The 16817-nt window shown below is 37.7% G+C and overlaps 1 protein-coding gene and 1 long non-coding RNA gene across 3 annotated transcripts in view; both read left to right on the forward strand.

The window, feature by feature from the left end:
• Nucleotides 1-16362, forward strand: part of QSER1 (glutamine and serine rich 1) — a 40533-nt gene extending 24171 nt beyond the window's left edge. For both annotated transcript variants that reach the window (XM_040980059.1, XM_040980060.1), the window contains exons 8-12: nucleotides 3005-3142; nucleotides 4898-4995; nucleotides 10276-10428; nucleotides 11848-11943; nucleotides 12822-16362. In XM_040980059.1, coding sequence (XP_040835993.1) covers nucleotides 3005-3142; nucleotides 4898-4995; nucleotides 10276-10428; nucleotides 11848-11943; nucleotides 12822-12962 — 626 coding nt within the window. In that variant the 3' untranslated portion in view covers nucleotides 12963-16362. The remainder of the gene's footprint in view (nucleotides 1-3004; nucleotides 3143-4897; nucleotides 4996-10275; nucleotides 10429-11847; nucleotides 11944-12821) is intronic.
• Nucleotides 6611-10160, forward strand: LOC121156404. Its single transcript, XR_005883861.1, has 3 exons — nucleotides 6611-6622; nucleotides 8351-8356; nucleotides 9836-10160. It is a non-coding gene; the product is annotated as an uncharacterized LOC121156404 (long non-coding RNA).
• Nucleotides 16363-16817: the final 455 nt, after the last annotated feature.

The raw sequence follows: 16817 nt of genomic DNA on the forward strand, positions 1-16817 counted from the left end.
TCCCATCCAGCTCCCTGCTTGTGGCCTGGAAAAGCAGTCGATGACGGCCCAAACCCCCTTTGGACCCTGCACCCCTGTGGGATACCTGGAAGAAGTTCCTGGCTCCTGGCTTCGGATCGGCATAGCATTGGCCGTTGTGCTCACTTGGGGAGTGAATCCTTGGATGGAAGATCTTCCTCTCTGTCTCTCCTCTCTATATCTGACTTTCCAATTTAAAAAAAAAGTATATTAATGGAAATAATTTTGCTGCCTCATCAAGGTCTATTTTTTCATTTACTTATATATTTATTTGCAAGAGAAACCAAAAGTGTGTTTCCATGCCCTTGATGCCCACAATGACGGGCTGAGCCGGGCTACTGCCAGGAGTCTGAACAATCCAGATCTCCCATGTCAGGAACCTGGAACCTTGCTGTGCCTCGGTGTCTGGTACCTTCCAGGACGTGCGTCAGTAGAAAACAAGTTGAAAGTGGCAACAGGGTTTGAATCTAGGCACTCTGATAGGAGATGCATGTACCCCAAGGTGCATCAGATGCTGCACCTCATGGCTGAACAAAGCATTCTGCAGTGAAAATGGCCTTTTTTACAAATGCATGCCAGTGATATGACAGGCATAGCAGTATGTACCTATAGTTATGCAATTTTGTTTCAGTGGCTTCATACCAACTGAGGCATCAGTAATTTTATCTAATATTCCTTTTACAAATATCCATATAGAAAATGATACATAGCATGTTAACAATATGAATACCCTCCTTTTTAAAAAAAAAAAAGATTTATTTATTGGAAAGTCAGATATACAGAGAGGAGGAGGAGAGGCAGAGAGGAAGATCTGTCCGATGATTCACTCCCCAGGTGAGCGCAACAGCTGATGCTATGCTGATCTGAAGCCAGGATCCAGGAACTAAAGGGTATTCCACACTGGTGCAGGGTCCCAAAGCTTTGGGCCATCCTCAACTGCTTTCCCAGGCCACAAGCAGGGAGCTGGATGGGAAGTGGAGCTGCTGGGATTAGAACCGGTGCCCATATGGGATCCCAGGGCGTTCAAGGCGAGGACTTTAGCCACTAGGCCACACCGCCGACTCCAATATGAATATCTTGACATCAAAGATCATGTCTACAGCCATACCACCCCAGATGCTCCTCATCTTGTGTAATATTGGAAGCTAAGCAGGGTCGGGCCTGGTAGTACTTGGATTGGAGACATCCAAGATCATTCCAAGGATTCTACACTATACAGCTATAACTTAGCAGTGTTACAATAGTTCTGTGAATGCATAAATACTATTACTACTAAGGATGTTCTTTTTTGAGAGGTAGGTGTATAAAGTGGGAGCTCCCATCCAGACTGTTTTGCTCCTCAAATTCCTATACCCCTATACAACACCCAGGGTGAAAGCTATCCAGGTCTCCCATTGGGTGGCAGGAACCAAATGATTTGAACCGTCCATCAGTGCTGCCCTGGGGTCTCCTTGTTTTGTTTTTGTTTTTGTTTTTGTTTTTTTCCTCTGAAGGCATAATTATAATTAAAACAGGAGAGACAGAAATATCTTTCATCTGCTCATTCACTCCCCAAATGGCTATTGTAGCTGGGCTGATCTGAAGCCAGTTCTTACAGGTCTCTCACGTTCATGCAGGTGCTCCAGACAGGGACCTAACCTGCTATGTCATAGCGCTGGGCCCCTACCAGGGTCTACTGTTGGCAGGAAGCTGGACTCAGGAGCCAAAGCTGTATGTTGAGTCTTGCACACTAATAGATGCAGGAGTCTTCCCCATTAGGCTAAATTTTGACTGCTTTTGGATAAACTTCCAATCTTGTAGATTTTTTTTCTTGAGAAATTCTTGTTATTTGAAAGATGGAGGGACAGAGGCCTTTCATCCACTGATTGAGTACACCAAATGTAGCCTCCTCTAATTCTTGAAATTTCCTCTGTTAATGAGATAGTTTTCCATTTGAAAATATGCCATAGATAGGTTCCAGTATGGTAGCCTAGTGGCTAAAGTCTTCTCCTTGAACGTGCTGGGATCCCATGTGGGTGCTGGTTCTAATCCCCGCGGCCCCACTTCCAATCCAACTCCCTGTTGTGGCCTGGGAAAGCAGTTGAGGACAGCCCAAAGCCTTGGGACCCTGCACACACGTGGGAGACCTGGAAGATGCTCCTGACTGGATCGCTGCAGTTCTGGCCCTTGGCGGCTGCTTGGGGAGCGATTCAGCGGAGAGATCTTCCTCTCTGTCTCTCTTGCTCTCTGTACATTGGATGTCTTGTGGTTTCTTTATTGTTTCTGCAGAGAAAAACCATCCAAGCAGTGTATTATGACCTATCCACGATACAGATTAAGGGAAGAGAAGTATGTAGCTGTCTAGCCTGCATCTCCAGTGCTGGGCTGGCTGGGGCTCAGAGTCACCCAAGAAGCCTTTTTAACATTTAACTTTTTTAAAAAAGATTTATTTGCTTATTTGAAAGGCAGAATTTCAGAAGGAAAGTCAAAGAAATTAGTAGAGATAGAGATAGAATTTCCATCAGCTGCTTCACTCCTCGAATGGCCTCAATGGGTGAGAGCTGAGTGAGGTTGAAACCAGGAGACTGGAGTTCCATGCACGTCTCCCTCATGGGTGTACGTCCCAAGTGTTTGGATCATTCCCTGCTGACGTCCAGGGGGCAGCCAGGACTCACCAGTGCTCGTGTGTGACTCCGGCGTCTTAGCTTATACCACAATCCCAGTCTCTATAAGTTTTTATTTTAAGTTTCTTCACGACTGTTGTCCATCTGTCACTATCTGACTCATTGAGTACAGAAATCTAGTACCTCATTGTGGAAAGCTCTTCAGTCATGCTGATGTGCAAAGCGCTATGAGAATCTGTCCTAGGGTTTGTTTTTTAGGGTTTTTGTTCTTGTTCAGATAAAAAGCATGAAATCATTTTTCATCTGTTTGTAGCCTCTTGTAATGAAGTTTTTTTTAAGTTGTCAATAAGGAAAATTTAATTTTCATTTCTTCTCTCTCCCAGAATTTGATCCACCAGCTCCCTTTGTCACTCGGTTTTTGAACACAAGAGCAATGAAGGAAACCTTTAAAAGTTACATGGAATTGCTTGTCAGCATTGCCTTGGATCCTGACACGATGCAAGCCTTAGAGAAGAGCAATGGTACAGTCTGCCTAATAGCACTTCAGCATTTTCTAAGTTTTCTAATCCTTGCCAGTTACACATTTTTGTATAAAATATACCTGTAAACAATCCATTAATTTCCCAACGGTCTGATTCTAGAAAATAGTCATATGTTTTGTCATACATTTTCTAAATATTTGAGCATCTTTGTATTGAATATCTTTTTATGGCTTTCTTCTCTAGAGAAAATTATGTAACTATTTGCCATTTTCTTTCAGTTCTACAATCTATATCATCCTCATAGTATTTTACTAAATATGAATTACATGGAAGGTCTGTATGTCAATATATTCTCTTTTCCAATAATTGCAAAAATGGATGAGATAACAATATTAAGATTATATACTTTTTTTTAGTAAAAAGTAATATTGTGGAGAAATTATTTTATAGTTAATAATGTTAAAATAATACATACATTGAGCCATGCCTATTAATATTACTTTCATAATTTTTCCTTATAGCAAAATAGGGTCAAATTGATATCTGGCAATTCATAGATCTAATTGCCAAGGTTTTCTAATTTCTAATCCAGTGTTTTTCTTACTGTGTAGTCAAAGACAGTTAACTATGTATCATGTGGAACTTACCAGCACTTGGGATATAACGTAGCTAAAACATTTATTTTGTAGACTGAGGTTCACAAACAGATTAGATGTGTTTCTTCCAAGTTATAGAATATGTTACAAATCAAAGATCAATCTAGTTAATGCCCCAGGTCAACACTTTGGTTAGTAGTTGTTTTCCCTGACAATGAAAACTCTTTGTATAAAAATATATACATATTTGTAAGTTATTTCTGAATAGTTTTAGTTTGAAGGATTTTTCTTTGTCATTTCTTATCAGTGTTTTCTGATTTTTTTCCCATTTAATAGAAATGAGACACATTTAGGTGGTTACATTTCAAAATAATTCACAAATGTTTAAAGTTTGTTTTGTAATATGAAAATGTATTATTTGAGTAGACTGTCATGTGTGGCTCAGCAATATTAAAAAGCGTTGCTCCTTTTTATTCAATTAGAATGGGTGTCCTTTCCCAGCTTACTTTGCTTATATTTATGTATTTCAGTTATGTGAACATTTATTATATTCAGCTATGTAGTTTGTATCCTAGATTTTTGAAATTTATATACATGTTTTTATAAAGGTCATTGAAAAGTATTTTAATGTAGAATTCTACATTAGTAAGAAATAGAATAATGACCAAAAAGTTTGAATAGAAATCTTTGTTAAATATTTATTCTCTCTTTCTCTAGAATGACTATTTGACTCATATTTTTGACATTATATTTTCATTAATTTTCTTCCTCTACTTTTTCTTTGCTTCAAGTTACAGTGAATTAAGAATATCCTTTGGTCGTACTCATTCTTTTTTAGAATTTTATAATTTGAGGCCAATTTGAATATTGTGACATTATTGTTCTTGAGGTTGTCCAGAAAGGTAAATCTGACGGCTTGACTGCTAGTCATACAGCTGCCATCTAATGTTCTTGTTTAGTTAAAACACAGTTGTATCGTAGCCAGTACCCATTACTTTTTAGTTTAGCCTAGCGCATGTCCAATCATCCTGCTTAAGCTACCTCATTCTTCCTTACCACTTTTCAGCTTAGTTCGAGAAAGCTTTTGTTCATTTTTTTGCATCCATTATTTTATGTAAGCTAGTCATTCTAATGTCTTGTAATATATGAATGCTATAAATGCTCTTATTTATCTTGTTAAATTATAATATGGTTTCAGATGAACTACTTTTACCTCATATGAAAAAAATAGATGGCATGCTGAACGATAACCGGAAGAGACTTCTTTTGAATCTTCATTTGGATCAGCCCTTCAAGGTATTTCGTTTAGGTGACTTGTTAATAAAACTTATAGTGGCATTTGTAGTCCCAAGTATACTAGGAAATATATAATAGCCATTCTCACAAATGCAGAATTGTTCACCTGACAAAAATCTGGCTCTTTGTTCATCATGAGTCCACTTATTTGTCTTTCGAGTGTTAACCATGTGGTATTCTTGTATAAAATAACTTCCAAGGGTGGGCATTTGGACTAAGTTAAAACATCTGTTAAGATTCCCACATCCTGGGCCAACTTGTGGCATGCTGGGTTACCATGCTGCCTGCAATGCCAGTATCCCATAAGTGCGACTTACTTGAGTCCTGGCTACTCCCCTTCCAGTCCAGTTCCCTGGTAATGTGCCTGGAAAGGGAATGGAAGATGCCCTAAGTATTTGGGTGACTATCAACAATATGGGAGACCTGGATGGAGTTCCAGGCTCTTGGCTTCTAACTGGCCCAGCCCTATTCTTTGTAGCAATTTGCCAAGTGAATCAGTAGATGGAAGATCCTTTCTGTCTCACACACAGACACATACACAATCCTACCACTCAGATACACACACACACACACACACACACATATGTATTTTTATAGAGTCATTTATCTGTTTGAATGTCTAAGTTATAAAGAGAGATCGATCTTCCATCCATTGGTTTAATTTACAGATAGCTGCAATGACCAGAGCTGGGCCAGACCAAAGCCAGGAACCAGGAAACTTAATGAGTCTCCCATGTGGAGGGCAGTGGCCCAAACACATGCGTCATCCTTTACTGCTTTCCCAGGTCATTAGGGGAGCTGATTTGAAAGTGAAGCGGCCAGTGTATATACAGGCACCCACATGGAATGCCAGCCCCACAGGTGGTAGTTCTATACTACAGTATTGGCAATAACCTTAAAAGACAGTAGCCCATCAGAGTGCCAGCCTCTGCTCCTGGTTGAGCTCCCTGCTAATATGCCTCCTGAGGGTAGTAGGTGATGGTTTAGTCCGAGCCATTATGTAGGGGAACTGGATTGAGTTCTAGTCTCTTAACTTTGACCTGGCCTAGTCCCAGCTATTTCAGGCTTGGGAGTACTCTCTGCCTTTTCAAATTAATAATTTGAAAATAAACAAATAAGTAAATTCCAGTTGTTCTTTGCAGATACTTCCCTTAAATTATACTCAAATATTATCTCTTAAACTTTAAATAAATAAATTTAATTTTAAAAATAATTAGCCTGTTCTTAGTTATGAAATTCTCTGTACTTACCTGATTTATCAGTACCTGAGGGAAAAAAACTGATTTTCATATAATGATAGGCTATCTACACGTTATGTCATCTTGGAAATGGAAATAAGATTTTGTGTCATCCAAAATCCAAAATAAAATAGTCTAAACTCAAAAAAATTGTGAAAGCAGTTTTTCAGAGTTTTTCATCACAATATTTAGAATCCATTTGATTATCATATCTACTTTAGAAGCATTTCCTGTTGATGGTAACAATATTTATATACGTTTTCACATCCTATTTTGTAAATTCCACATAAAAATGAATGCTTTCCCTATAAGGAAGTAAAAATTTAAGTTTTGATATTGAATTCAAACTTGAATGACTCTTAAGCTGCTATAGCATTAATGTATGAGAAGTCTTTTTTTTTTTTTTTAGAGATTTATTTATTTATTGGAAAGTCAGATATACAGAGAGGAGTAGGAGTGACAGAGGAAGATCTCCCGTCCAATGATTCACTCGCCAAGTAACCGCAACTGCCGATGCTATGCTATCTGAAGCCAGGATCCAGGAACTACTTCCGGGTATCCCACACAGGGGTGCAGGGTCCCAAAGCATCGGGCTGTCCTGGACTGCTTTCCCAGGCCACAAGCAGGGAGCTGGATGGGAAGTGGAGCTGCTGGGATTAGAACCGGTGCCCATATGGGATCCCGGGGCATTCAAGACGAGGACTTTAGCTGCTAGGCCACGCCGCTGGGCCTGAGAAGTTTTCATAAAGTTCGTTAACAAGGCACATTCTTTCTTTAAAAGATTGATTTGTTTGGGCCAGTCGGCGTGGCCTATCGGCTATAGTCCTTGCCTTGTACGCGCTGGGATTCCATATGGGCGCTGGTTCTAATCCCGGCAGCTCTACTTTCCATCCAGCTCCCTGCTTGTAGCCTGGGAAAGCAGTCCAGGACCACCCTATGCTTTGGGACCCTGCACCTTGGGAGACCTGGAGGAAGCTCCTGGCTCCTGGCTCCAGATTGGCACAGCACTGGCCATTGCGCTCCCTTGGGGAGTGAATCATCGGACGGAAGATCTTCCTCTCTATCTCTCCTCCTCTCTATACATCTGACTTTGTAATAAAAATAAATAAAGCTTTTTAAATTTTTTTTAAAAGATTTGCTTTATTTTTATTGAAAAGGCGGATATACAGAGAGGAAAGACAAAGAGGAAAATCTTCCATCCGATGATTCACTCCCCAAGTGAGCGCAACGGCCGATGCTATGCCGATCCGAAGCCAGGATCCAGGAGCTTATTCCGGGTCTCCCACGCGGGTGCAGGGTCCCAAGACTTTGGGCTGTCCTCGACTGATTTCCTAGGCCACAAGCAGGGAGCTGGATGGGAAGTAGAGTTGCTGGGATTAGAACCGGTGCCCATATGGGATCCCGGGGCATTCAAGACGAGGACTTTAGCCGCTAGGCCACGCCGCCAGGCCCGAGAAGTCTTCATAAAGTTCGTTAACAAGGCACATTCTTTCTTTAAAAGATTGATTTGTTTGGGCCAGTCGGCGTGGCCTATCAGCTATAGTCCTTGCCTTGTATGTGCTGGGATTCCATATGCGCTCCGGTTCTAATCCCACCAACTCCACTTCTCGTCCAGCTTCTACTTGTAGCCTGGGAAAGCAGTCCAGAACAGCCTGATGCTTTGGGACCCTGCACCCATGTGGGAGACCTGGAAAGAAGATCCTGTCTCCTGGCTTCAGATCAGTACAGCACCAGCTGTTGTGCTCACTTGGGGAGTAAATCATTGGACGGAAGATCTTCCCCTCTATCTCTCCTCCTCTCTATACATCTGACTTTGTAATAAAAATAAATAAATCTTTTTTTTAAAAAAAAAGATTTTTTTGTTTATCTGAAAACATTACAGAGAAGGAGAGACAGAGATTTTCCATCCTCTGTTTCACTTCCCAGCGGGCTGTGACAGCCAGGCCTGAGATAGGATGAAACCAGGAACCAGGAGATTCACCAAGTCTCTTAACGTTAGCAGGGACCCATGTACTCTGGCCACATTCCCCTGCTTTCCCTGGCCATTAGCAGGGAGCTGAAATGGGAATTGAGCAGTAGGACTTTAAATAGCATCCATTGGGATGCCAAGACCATAGGCAATGGTCTCACTTGCTCCATCATAAATTCAACCTCAAAAATAGAATTCTTAAAAATTACATTCTTTTGTGAACTTTCTCAAGTATTCTTAATTTTCTTCACTGCCCTGCATTTGCAGGGAAGGGAGGTCAGAAGCTGGTGAGAAGCTTCAGGTTGAGATTATTCATAGGCCAATATGTTCTCACTCAACTCTTGCCTTCAAATACAGTATTCTAAAAGATTTACTACATATTAGAAATGACCAATTTGGGCTAGTTATTTTATCGGTGTGAAACCTGTTTCTAGCAACTTGTGATGGGGATCTTCCAAAATGTTCAAGGACATACACTATAGTGGGACCCCGGGTAGACATGGAGGCCATTCCTCATCCCTGGGTACTAGGACATTTGGGAGGCTGGATGTGGCTTCCGCCTTAATCTCTCCCCTTCCCCCAGAGACAAGAAGAAATGGAGAATTAGGAAAGAATGATCTCACCCATTTTGCCCTGATCCTTAATCCTTCCCACCCTGGTCAACCTGATAATCACCATCAAATAAATAAAATAAAAATGTTTTAAAAGTTCAAGGAAAATGCACATTATGAAGAAACTATGCATGAAAAATCAATTTTGCACAAGAATGAACTCTTCATTCTTTTATGTGCACTTTTCAAAGTGCTTTCATAATAAAATCAGTTGGAATATAATCAGTTCCATAAATGTTTATAACTTATGCAGTGGTGTGTAATGAGCAGCTAAAAAGTTAATTTTTATACTATTTTCATAGGAGAAAAGCAAGACTTGTTAGTTTGTAATTAAATTATTAATATCATAACTTTTATGTAAAGCCACTTCAAACCAAAATCAAATTCAATGCCAAATATTATTAGAGGTAGATTAAGATTTTGAATTCCTTAGAAATAATTAAAACTACTTTCCATTATGATATTAGTAATTTGAAGAGTGAATTCTAAAGCCATGTTTTGGTTTCTTTTTTGTGGTTGTTTTTCTTAAAATGTATTTATTTATTTATTTATTTGGAAGGCAGAGTGACAGAACTTCCATCTTCTAGTTTACTGTATAAATGTCTGCAGAGGCTGCGATGTCGCTAAGCTGAAGCTAAGCCAAGTACTCCATCTGGGTCTCCTCTACATGTGGCAGGGACCCGAGGACTCAGAGCATCACCCACCGTGTCCCTAGGTACATTAACAGGAAGCTGCAGCACAGTACTTCCAGTACGGGATGCAGGTGTCCTAGGCAGATGCTCAGTCCGCTGCACTAGAGCACCCATCCCTCCTGAAGCCTTGATGATGATTATGATGCTCTTTAATGTGTTGTGCTCATTTGGAAAAATCCCAATTTCTCCTTTATCCCCACTGCAATTGGTTTTGCCATGGTTTTGCCACATGGCCACTGTATAATCAATCAATGGTCATCAGAACCTGTCATCATGGTCTGAAAAGTCATCAAACTGTTTTAGGGTCTTGCATGCTTCCACTGTAGTCAGAAAATGTAAGAGAAACACTACAACGCCCCTTGTTTTCCTGTGGACCTCTTTAGAACAGATCTCAGTAGTACTGAAGCTACTTACAGGGCTCTCTTTCCCCTACCTTGGAACCAGAGGGCATTACTAGAAAGAACTCTTCCTTGCTCAGGGGACTCAGTAGAGTGCTTTGTTACTCAAACAAGCAGGTCACAAGGTTCGCCTAGATTGCAGGTGTGAAGAAATGAATTTCACATCTGATGGGGTAACTGCAAAGTTGAACCAACCCCCTTCCATCACGTTAGCCACACACACAGACACTATATATATACATGGATATATTTACCACATTCTGTCAGTTTTGCCACAGACAGGTGTATGCGTACATATAAATTATAAATAGCTGGAAATAGTTCAGGTTAGTTTTCTTCTGATGTCAATTATTTTGTTTCACTGTTTTAAAGAATGCTTTGGAAAGTTTTCCTGAACTAACAATAATTACTCGAGACTCTAAAGCAAAAAGTGGAGGATCTGCTATTTCTAAAATCAAAATGAATGGCAAAGCTTATAATAAGAAAACTTTAAGGACCTCTAAAACATCCAGTAAATCTGCCCAAGTAAGTATAAATTGCTTAATGTAAGTATATCTTTACCAGTTATTAATACACTTCCTACCATAAGCATTAACATCTGCAAATTTTGACTGCTGTTAAATAAGTCACACCTACTAAGTGTGGAGTCTTTGGACAGGAGGCCTAGGGACTCACTGTTACTGCAGTAACACTCAGATTTTTAAGGATAGGCTTATCAGGGAAAAAAAATCACCCCACATTTGTTTATAATTGAGACATAAAATTTATGTGTGTTTTATCTTGTACAACATGTTGTTTTGAAGTTGCAATATAATATGGAGTGGCTAAATATCTCTATGTAGTTTTGTCATTGGGTACACATACATGCATACAAATGGGTACACAATTTTGTGTAAGAATAGTCAATATTGGTGGCCCAGCCCAATAGCCTAGTAGCTAAATCCTCACCTTGCATGCCCAGGATCCCATATGAGAGCCAGTTCATATCCTTGCTGCTCTACTTCCCATCTATCTGCCTGGGAAAGCAGTCTAGGACGGCCCAAAGCCTTGGGACTTTGTACCCTCATGGAAGACCCAAAGGAAGTCCCTGGTAGCTGGCTTCAGATCGGCTCAGCTCTGGCCATTCGATCACTTGGACAATAAATCAGCAGATGGAAGATCTTCTCTCTCCTTCTCTATATCTGCTTTTCCAATAAAAATAAATAAATATTTTTTAAAATAGTCAATATTGGTTAAGTCAATACAGTTGGTATTTTATTAATCAATATTCAAAGATGAAATTGTTACACTTTTTCAGAAAAGTACAAAGTGTCATAGTAACTATATTCTGTAGAAACATTCCTGGGTGCATGAGAGCGTATGCCTCTACTTCACAGTTGTTAAGTACTAGGGTCACAGTGAGGAGCACAGACAATTGTGGCCCTCGTATCATTTATTCAAAATATATAAAACAGCATGGAGTGGTAGGCAAACTGTAGGTAAGTTTTTAAAAAAAAAAAAAAAAGCTGAAGAAGAAAAATTGCAGGGTAATATGTAAAGTGTGGTTTCTTTTCCCTCAAAAAACATTCTGTTAGTAATGCATATGTTATATCTTGGGAGAAAACATGAATGAATAGAATACGTGCTGCTGGCGTCATTTGTCTCTGAAATGAGAGACTGTAAGAAGCTTTTTCTTCATAAGTCATCTTACATGCTTGCTATTTAAATTTTCTACAATATTTGAGTTTTTTTCAAATAGTGAATATATCCAGGAGACATAATGATCTTACAATGAAATTTAAATTATTTTAAGTAAGCCTCTACCCATATTATTATAAACTATTGCTTAGCCATATTAGTCATTTTCAAGGTTGCCATTGAGACTTTCTATGTGCTATTTGCCTATTAGTATTCTTATCTCAGATGCTCTAAGAAACGTATCTATAAACTCCTTTGTTTTTGTAGGAGTTTGCTGTTGATCCAGAGAAAATACAGTTGTATTCTTTGTATCATTCACTCCATCATTATAAATACCACGTTTACCTGATATGTAAAGATGAGGTAATTTCTTCTCATTTATTTTTAAAAGAAATACGGTTTTCTGAACTTTAAGGAGACTTTGTAGTCTTTGTGAATGATTTCAAGAGAATTGGTGTAAATTCTGTGTGTTTGTATTTTGCTATATTCTCCTGTTAAGTAGTGACTGGAAGATTGTTTCTGCTGTGTTTTGAGCTGAGGTTAACTGAAGTCTTCCCATCTTGAGCTATAATTGGTAATCTTTTTAAGCTGTTAGTGCTTGCTTTAGTTACATTGACATACTGCATGATGCTTTATCGCATTTTGTTTTCATAACGTGTAACAATACTGCTTTAATTCACAGTGTTCACTGCTGTGAGATCTTAATGTCTTATTTATCACTAGAATGGCTGTATCCCACTTAATTGTAGAGAAATGGGCTTTTTGTACCTTGGCATAACAAGATGAAAGTTTAATTTTCAATATTTTTAAGTTGTTGAGAAATTACACTAACTTGTGGACAGAATATAAGGGTTAATTTCCTCAGATAGGTTAAATAACTGTAGATAGTACTAGCTTATTTAGTAGCACTATCACCTTTTTATTAAAATAGATTGATCACTTTTCAAATACTCTGAAGTTCAGAATTTACCACATTATTTGTCATTTGGCCCTTAACCCAATTAGAAGGAATTGAGAAAATCTGAAGCACTTTCTCAGGCCTTCCCACCTACCCCAGTGGAGCCAAAGGTAATGGGATCAGCTACAGCCAAAGGTGTCTTTCTCCATGCATAGAATTAGGGCAAGAAGGTCCAGTAATTGTAGATGAATGAATAAATCCTCAGTTTGATTTTGACAAACAATATGTAAGCCCCTGTGAAAAGCTTCAGTATAAGCTAATGTGGCAATTTTCTTTATTTTAGATTTCTTCTGTGCAGAAAAAAAATGAAGATTTAGGACAGGAAGAAATTGTTCAACTTTGTATGAAAAATGTAAAATGGGTGGAGGACCTATTTGAAAAATTTGGAGAACTTCTAAATCATGTACAGCAGAAATGTTCCTAACGTTTCTACAAAAATCTCGTGTTTTTTATAGCACTAATGAAATGGCAGAGGGGGTGGTCAAAGATAATCAGATGTCAAGCGGTGATCTCCCGCAGGCTTGCCCACCTCGGCATGGAGCTCTCATCGTGACCTCTGCAGTGGGACAGTGGTGCTGCGAAGGAAATCAGTCCTTTGGAAACGGACTTAATCCCACCACACTTTTATCCTAATGATTTTTTCTATTTTGTGAACAATTGGGTAACAGGTTTATATTTGAAAAAAAATTTTTGACAAATGATGAAGCATGCACTAAATATATTTTTTTTAATTGTTAGAGAAATAACACTTAAGTAATTTGATTTTTTTTTCCTGGCACTGGCTAAATACCGGAATGAAAAGAGACGTGACAGAAAGCATATGTTTTCATGTCTGGCCACAAACTGAAGGTATTGTACATTATGTAAACAGCTCTGGTGTGATGTAACATCCCCTAGGAAAATATTATCAACTTAAAATATAAAATTCAGAAACCACACTCTACTTCATGGACTCCTTTACTCTTTACATGTTCAGGAAACTGGATGTGGAATTGGTGCAATTCTGTGACTGTTCTTTGTGTCAAATTATATTATGAAGAAAAATCCATGACATACTATTTTCCCTATCTTGAAGAAAAGTATTTTTGTTTATACTGTGTTTTTTTTCCTTTGGGAAAAAAAAATTCAATTGTACATTTTATTTTACTAATAGTTGTATTTTCACAAGGAAAATGTTGTGGTTATAAGTATGTTCTCTGTATCTGCACTACGCTTCATTACTTTAAGTAAATTTTATTTAGCTTTATGTTACATTTCTATTGTGGATTTTGATTTTATCTTGAGGTAATTTCATCTGTTTATACAGTTTCTTCAGTATTACCCAGAATATGCATTCAGTACTATAGTTAGTTCAGCTTTATAAATGGGGTTGTATTAGACACTGCAGCAATTTCCTAATTCATGAAATAAATTTCTTGCTAAACTGTGCTTAACTGATTGTCAAAAATCTAACTACGTGATGCATTTTGAAAACTAAAATTGATATTTAGACTATGCAGTGCTAAACATGGTTTTTTTCCTAACTCTCAGAACTGGAAGTGACAGAGTCCTCCGTTTGGTGCCTTTTCAACCTTTATACACACTAGGGTAGTTTTCCTAAGTTTGATAACTAGCAACATTTCAAGTAGTTTAGCTGAGACAGTGAATGTATTAGGTTCAACATGACCTTGTGTTTTATTTGCGTTTGCCAACAGGATGCCTTATTTGTTTGTGAAAAAGATATACCAGTGTCATTCTAAACTTTCTTTTTTTTTAGGATTCTAAAGAAGTTATTAAACATCATACCTTTGTTTATTTTAACCACCATTTAGTGCCTTAAGTCCTATTAAGAAAGCAGTGTTACTGCTCAGTGCCCAAATATGATGTGCTTATATGGATATTAGTATTGTCTTGATTTTAACAGGCCTGTTACACTTAAAAGCTCAGTAAACTGACGAAGAATTGAAGATAACATGGGACTTAATTTAAGAATAAAACATTTTCATTATACTGTTGAGTGAATAATGAGTATCTAAGTTAAATTTACATACTTATTTATAACGGTTTTCTTATTAAAAGCAATAATCTTTAATACTTGTACTTGCCATTAAACAAAAAGGTACTCATTAATGAAGTTTCTCTCAAGGGTAAAATGTTTTATATAACCTATTTTGGACAGCCTATTTTGAAAACAAAAGTAATTATTGGATTCATGTAGCCCAACTCTGTAAGAGGAGCAAAGAAAACGAACAGCAGGAGCAATTCATGAAGTGAGTTTTTTGGTGGAGACGTGTACAAAGCAGCCATAATTCTTTTTGATGGTATTGACTCTGGACAGAATTGGTTTCTTTCATTTCCACAGTGCAGTGTAAGGGATTGATTTCTGAATGTTTTTTGTAACCACATTTTTGCATTGCTCCCCAGCTTCCTTTCCTGAATCACAGATGATGTAGCCACACTTCATGTCAGTCCCATGGAAAACAAAGATGTTAATCTTGTATCCTGCAACAAAAAACTATTTCCTTTTCAAGTGCAGTTACCCTTAAAACTGTTTACAATTGTGTTTCTTTTGGTTGCTAAAAGAAGTGTTTTCATAATATGGGAGGCCAAATCCTATGCTATTGCCTTGGAGAGACCTTGCTGTATATATGCATAATCATCTCTCAATTGGTCCATACAACATAGGCAAAAAATATCAACCTCAGGCCTTAGATAAATATGGGACTACTATAACAACCATGCATGGGTCCTTTCTTGTATGAAGTTAAATAAATACCTACCTGTTTAGCATTTACATTCCTTCCCAGGAAGCTTGAAATTTATAATGTAGAAATAAGTTTAGGTTGTAGATAGAGATAAATAACTAAAGCACATGTTACCACTACCAAGAAATATTTTTAAGACAGATTGGATTTTCTTACCTATAGAGAATTGAAGTCATCTAATGTAAAAAATCATTTTTGTGATGTTATTTATCACTAGTTCAGATGAGAGGTTAAAGAAGTGGCCCCTTTGTCATTTTCATTATAACCTATTTCCCACTTATTTGATCCTTTCATTGAGTGGGAAATTTGTAATAATTTATGAATTATCACATTAAGCCAACACTATAACATACCCATTTCCTGTTTCCCTGTAAAATAGCAAATAATGGTAAGATGGGAAAAATATAGCTTATTTTAAAATGGGTTATGAATTGTAAAATTCTAAATTTATTTAACTTTGTAGAACATAAAAAATAAATATAGAGATGATTCATTCATTGGACTGTTTTCAGATCTTCCTTCACGTTTCTTAAAGGGTAGTTTTCCTCCTATAATTCCTATTTATTTTCTTGGAAGCAGCTATTTCCAACCTGTGACTTTGAAGACAGACTCAAAAAGCCAATACAGCAGTAGGGGTGTGAAGCAGCTTTCCCAAAAGTTGCTTGAGATGTGTATGTAAGTTGTGAGTTTTATTGGATTTGTTGAATACAAGTTTTGTTTTTAAATTGTATTTACAATTGTTTCACAAAAATGTTTTTTAGATAGAGTAAAATATCCCAGGATAATTTCTGTGTCAGTTGTACTTGACACATTAACTGCACAAATGAACAACGTACACTATTGGTTGTGCATTAACTTATGTGTACAACTTTTGGCATCTGTGTTCACAAATGCATGTTTTTTATAGATCACTTTTATTTATAAGTGACGTAATTGAAGTTAAGGATACAAAGAAACCTGCATTTGTAGTCCAGAGTATTTAATTGGTCTATAATACAATGTATGGAAATGTGAAAGACAATTTTGTATATTTGTTTGCTACTAACTCAGATCATTAAAATGAAAACAATTTTTAAACAACAAAATCGGAATGTTTGAGGTTTGTTTTCCTTTGTTAAAATTTGAAAAGTGAGTTCTTATATGCCAAAAGCACATCATGTTATCTCACTCAACACATGACATTTATGGATGACTAAACAGAGTTATCCGGCACAAATGATACAAGACCTACCTACTATTTGCTATCGTGTAATTTGTTTTGGTTCTAAAACGTAGAGTTTGAATTTCTTTAATGCATACAGTGAGGAAATCTTGTGCAATGAATGGTGACCGTCAGATGATGATTACTCTGTTGGCTGCTGGAATTGATCACTTCAGCATTTTCCAGGTTTCAGAAACTCATGCTTCACATCTTCTGTATTGCAAACCTCAGTGATAGCATATTGCTTTGTTCCTGTTTTGTCACTGCTGCCTCTTTCTGTTAGTATCTTTTTTTTTTTCTTTTAAATATTTATTGCAAAGCCAGGTTTACAGCA

Source organism: Ochotona curzoniae, unplaced genomic scaffold, assembly GCF_017591425.1.
Source record: "Ochotona curzoniae isolate NIBS_2020 unplaced genomic scaffold, NIBS_Ocur_1.0 contig_3432, whole genome shotgun sequence".
NCBI lineage: Eukaryota > Metazoa > Chordata > Mammalia > Lagomorpha > Ochotonidae > Ochotona > Ochotona curzoniae.